The sequence below is a fragment of the Belonocnema kinseyi genome, chromosome 3, assembly GCF_010883055.1.
Source record: "Belonocnema kinseyi isolate 2016_QV_RU_SX_M_011 chromosome 3, B_treatae_v1, whole genome shotgun sequence".
Lineage (NCBI taxonomy): Eukaryota > Metazoa > Arthropoda > Insecta > Hymenoptera > Cynipidae > Belonocnema > Belonocnema kinseyi.
The window spans coordinates 51554780-51560606 of NC_046659.1; the positions used below are offsets into that span (position 1 = coordinate 51554780).

At 31.2% G+C, this 5827-nt stretch overlaps 1 protein-coding gene across 2 annotated transcripts in view; it reads left to right on the forward strand.

Annotated features, from left to right (window-relative positions):
* Positions 1 to 5557, forward strand: part of LOC117168888 (protein lethal(2)essential for life-like) — a 23197-nt gene extending 17640 nt beyond the window's left edge. For both annotated transcript variants that reach the window (XM_033354797.1, XM_033354796.1), the window contains exon 3: positions 4656 to 5557. In XM_033354797.1, coding sequence (XP_033210688.1) covers positions 4656 to 4952 — 297 coding nt within the window. In that variant the 3' untranslated portion in view covers positions 4953 to 5557. The remainder of the gene's footprint in view (positions 1 to 4655) is intronic.
* Positions 5558 to 5827: the final 270 nt, after the last annotated feature.

Sequence of the window (5827 nt, forward strand, 5' to 3'; positions counted from 1 at the left end):
ATAGATGAAATTGACTTATGAAATAGTAACATGGTACTTTTAAGCATAATTATTTCTCATAAAAATTATTTTCCAGTCTATGTGTGTCTATTCAAAAAATATAATTTACCTTTTTCGATGCATCTTTTAATGCTTTTAAACAACTTCAGCACAGCAATTATTAACGAGTAAAATCCATTTTTATATAAAGAGCAATCTAAATTTCCAGAACAGTTGAAAAATTTTTGAGAGCAGACTTTCTAAAATAATTTTTTCAAATAGTTATTAAAACTATTTTTTCAGATAAGTTGAAATCATTTTAAAACCCTAAACAGCACTATTGTGAATAGGGATTCTGGGGATTGTAAAATACATTTTGGCTTTTATCTGTATTTTATCTTTGATCTTTTATCTATGAGAACCATTTGCCCAAATCACATTCGAAAAAAAATGCATCCCGTTCTGTACAAAGTTTTCATATAATACCAATAAAATTAAGATTAACTTCACGATAAGGGCAGTTTTTTGGTGTTAATAAAACTTTATCATCTACCTGGATAACGTTGAACTTGTATGGGTTTCCCTAATGTAGTTGTCCAGAAATGTACATAGTCTACCACTTATCAAATTCAGACGAATTTTGCGATAAGGGTAGTTTCGTGGGGATACTAAAACTTGATTTCTTACTACATTGACCCGCTGGAAAAATAAAGAAACCGAATTCATAAAATCGAATTTTCACAAGTTCGAATTTTGAATATTTATTAGCAGAAACACTACGACCTTGTATTTGAAGGAGATAATAAATTGTTGACTTGATATTGTGTGACAATTATGTATAGAACGGGATGCATTTTTTGTGAATGTGATTTGGGCAAATGGTATTTTACAACATAAATATAGATCCTCAGCATCCCTAGTCACACGGCTGCTTTTTAAGGTTACTTTAACTTATCTTTAAAAATTGTTTTAATCACTATTTGAAAAAATTACTTTAGAAAAAGTCTGCGCTCCACAAATTTTCAATCATTCTGAACATTTAGATTGATCGTCATATGAACATGGATTTTTTTCGTTAATCGGTCTGCAGTTTTGTATTCGGATACAAATACGGGGGTTGTTTTTGTAACGATTAGGAGTGAAGAATAATTTGGCTCCTCTGTTATGCTTTAAAAATACTATGTTAATATTCTAAAAGTATTTTCCATTTAGATAGTTTCTTTTTTTTTCATGCGTTTTTGCAGTACTGAGGGTTGCTTTTAAACACGAGAATTGATTTTAAAAAAGTGTTTCATATCACATTGGAAAGCAGATAAATAGAAAAATAATATGTCCTAGTCATTTTTTAATACTTTTTTCATTACAGGTGGCAACTCTGTTTAAATAAGGGTTCATTTTACACAAGCGATTCATAGCGCATTGTAAAGCAAAAAATAGCAAAAAAATCTAATCTAGTCATTTTTTTAAATTTCATGATTTTTGTAGAGGGTGCCGCTGAGTTGACGGCAAGCTAGCGCCACCCTTTTTTTCTTAAAAACTAATAGTCATTGTAATATAATTATGACATTTTGTTTTTCGTTAGTGGCGCCGCTTAGTTGTCTGACCTTAATTTATCCATACTGCCATGTAAAGCACATTTTTCTGGCTTGTTTCATTATTTTCCTTGGCATATTATTGAAATCTTGTTCGCTTTTGTAATAATTTCCTGTCAGGGAAATTAGTCTAAATGCCAGGGAAAAGTCAGGGAACTGTCAGGGAAATTGAAATATTCAATCTTGTGGCTACCCTGGAAAGATTCATTGGAAAAACAATCTTAGTTAACTTCGTAAACAAATTATGTTTCTTAATTAAAAAATACCCTTATTCTCAATATTTTTGTGAATCACACAAAGCACACAAAACATCAATAATATTACAAAAACAACTCGTGATTGAAGCGCCTCTAACAGTGAAAAGCTAAATCTTAAACTATTGAAAGCTAATAGTGTCACTAACTGGGGTTTTCTCATGTCAGCGATTTAACTGACGATTTATTTCCTGATATTATGCGAAGTATGCATTAGACTTTTCGAATCAGAACTTTATGTGATTTTTAAATCAATTTTACTTTTATTTTCAAACCTGGATAAAAGAGGCAATTCTTAACCGATTTTAAAGTTTAAGCGTTGAATTCATTCGTTTCAAAGTGTAATTTTAGGTAAAATATTTACCATAAACGTATATCAAACCGAAAAATTTAAGACCATCTTCAAAGTTTTTATAGTTTCATTAAGTTTTACCAAACTTCAGAGCTGCCAATTTCTCATTTTCAATTTTAGATATCTCGATTTGGTACAAAGTTATAAGGTGTAGCATAGTAACTAAAAATGACAGGGAAATAAATAAAATCTTATACAAAATAAGCCTAGATGCTTCTCTGCATTACAAATTTCAGAGGAACAGTTAATTTTTGAAACTATACCTCTATTTTAACGAGTTTTATGATTTGTTTGGAAAAGTATTGCCTATATATGTAAAATATTTTACACTATAATTGTGTATTTCACATAAATAAAACGGTTTTGTACCGAATTTTTTCTTTGAAACCTTCATTTCTCGAAAAAAGCGACCAAAACTGAAAAATCACGCTGATTTTTCATGATTTGGGTCACCTTGAAAAATATGTATTTTTAAGAAAAATGAAGAACAGTTTTTTGTGTAGTCAACAGTTTGAGTGTCAATAGTTTTGAGTTTTGACCATAAAAATAAAAAATTGCTTTGCCATTAACCCTTGTGTTGCCACCCAAAAAAAACTCGCAGCGTCTGCCACCTGGGTACCTGGGAACCCCGCCAACGAAATTGTTGTTGAGGCTCGGCATTACGTCCAAGAATTCAAGAAAATTCAATTAAAAATGTATATATTTTGTTATTATTTATCAAATTATCTATATTTACTTCACGTACTATTATAACAAACTTTATTTTTATGATATACTGTATGAAAATCGTGCTTTTTTTTAATTGCAAGATATTTCAAGCTAAAAAATGTTTAAAAGTATGTGCAATGCAAATTTCTATAGAGAATCAGTTAAATCATGCTGATTCGAAAAGCATTCGGCCTATCATTATTAGAAAAAAAGTTATTCAACAAAAAGTAGGCCGATGGGTGCCCGGGAACCCAGGTGGCAACACAAGTGTTAATGATGTTCGAAAGAAATCAATTTTAATTTTTTCATAATATTTTTCACTTTTTTTCTCATTTTTTTTTTTTGTGAAGAATGCTTAGAAATTCTTAGAATGCGCGTGTGATGACCAATTTAATTTTTAAAGTCTTAACAGTGTATCGCAAGTAATTAATGAAGTTTATGCTTCTGACAATGGAAATTTCTTTAGGATAATAGAGAGAAGCACCAGGGTGATTAATGTCACATTCGTGATAAGTCACATTGTGGCATCTCTCATGTGGAAAAATTTGAACTCTTTTCAAAATTTGCAAAAGTGCGAGAAGACACGCACGCACGCCTGTGATTAGTCACAGGAATAGTATTAGGTCACATTTTTTCCATTTTCCAACGCCTCATGAGGGACAGAAAGACACACCGCCGTAATCCACATAAATAATTTGAGTCACGCCACTAATTTTTGATAACTTTTTGTGGACTTCCAATTTTTCCGAATAAGAGATGCTGCAATGTAACTTCAATTTGTTATAAATGTGACTTGCCATAAATGTGAGTTTGCATAAATGTGACTTATCATAAATTAATTACTTGTAAAAATGTTGTACCACATTCCCACATTTTTGCATCGAACTTATAAAATTAAAGGTTCAACGACCGACAACTGAAATTTAGTGATTGCGAATTCTCTTTTGTTAAAGGCACGAAATAGTATAAGGAGATTCCACTCCTGGAAGGCTTTGACGCTTGAAATTCGGATTTAGTTAGTTTGCATTTGATGGAATCACGGAAAGTTATTTTTCACATAAAACCAATACTTTCTCATTAAGATGAGAATGTAAAAAATAGCCTTGTTCATTATCATATGAAATTATTTTCTAAACATTCTTCACAAAAAAACATAAGTAAAAAATGGTATAAAATCAAATTTTTAGTTCGAAAACTATTGATTGTAGGGGAATATATTCAACCCAAAGTAACTGCTGTTTTCAAGGCTTTTAAGTCTGTTAAAAAACAGCATTATGTACAATCAACACTTTTCTTCAAAGGTTAAAAAAATTACAAGGAGTCCTTATTCGATAATAATATCGAATCGACTTGGAAGCATCTAAAGTTATACAGTTTTGAATTGGAAATATTATTCAAAGATGAGTTTTTAATTCAAATTTTAGCAAATGGGACATTTTTAATCAAAAAATTGATGCTGGATATTCTCAAAATTCAAAGCCAAATGATTTCAATTAAGTGACACTTAAAATTGAAATTTATTCATTTTAAAAGTGATTTGAAATTGAAAGACGAGTAAACGCTAAATGATATTTGCTAAAGAACGTCGGGTAGCGGAAAACTGTAACAACAAACTCACAGAGACGTCAGCACGTGATTTTAGCGTTTATCGTAAGCTACAAAACCCTACGCAAAATCTACCTATTTTAAAAGAAAAAATAATGTTCGAAATGTATTAAACTTTTTAGATTAAAATACGAAGGTTCAATGTGTGTGAATTATTTTTCCCAGGTTATCCTCGACGTCCAACAATTCGCCCCGAACGAAATTACTGTGAAGACAGTCGATAATAACACCATCGTCGTGGAGGGAAAACACGAAGAAAAGAAAGACGAGCACGGTTTGGTCTCGAGACAATTTTTGAGGCGCTACGTTCTTCCCCAGGGCCACGACATAGGACAAGTCCAGTCCACTCTTTCATCGGACGGAGTATTGACCGTTACAGCACCAAAGTTATCTTTGCCAGCACCCGGGGAAAAAATAGTCCCCATTCAGCAGTCGTCAGCTCCTGCCATTATGTCTACATAAATTTTCAAAGCTCAGGATTTAAAAATCACCCTGGCGGTGACGATTTGAATGTCGAATGATTTTGTAATAAGTCTTAGCTTCTTGTCTTTTTATTTTCGATAGAGTTGTTCAGATCTAAAATGTATGTTGTAGAATGATCGATAATGCGTGTGATGGAGATGTCAATGTAATGAAAATAATGTACATTTTCGTGAGAATTTATTTTCTCTAGCGTGAAAAGTAACATGTTCAAAAATGTTGAAAAGCGTTTTATTTTCAAGAGACAACTTGAGAAAACTTTTTATCTTACTGACTATATAGACTGTTATCTCATTGTAATTATATTTTTTTCTAGCGTGAAAATAAATATTTAATGTATTAACAAATGTTAAACCGTGGTTTTTTCAAACCGTAACTGAGGGAAACCTTTAATATTGACTTAATATAGAAACTGTTATAAAAAATGGGGTCATTTCATTACATCGTCTTGTACTGAAATTTTCAAAGTATTATAAGTAACTTTGTCTCACTATTTAGCCTCATAACTCATGAGCTTCAGTTTTCAGCGATGAACTCTGCAGCTTAATAAACGTACGTTTTTCATTCAATAAAAGTTCTAAAATGTATTTTTTTTTTTAATTTACCTCTGTTTCAGAGTTTTCAATCTGTAAAACTAGGATTTAAAAATATTAATGTTACATATAATAGCACATTCTAAAACTGTTTAATGACAAAGAAATATTAATTTTTGTTAATAGACTGTAATAATCTACGCGTGTCTGCTCCGCGCTCGGTCTTTGTACTTCCTAACATTTGTGCATGGTGCATGTAAAATTAAAGGTGAAACCATTTACAAATTTTGTGATTATGATTTGTGTTTCGTTAAAGCTCCTTCG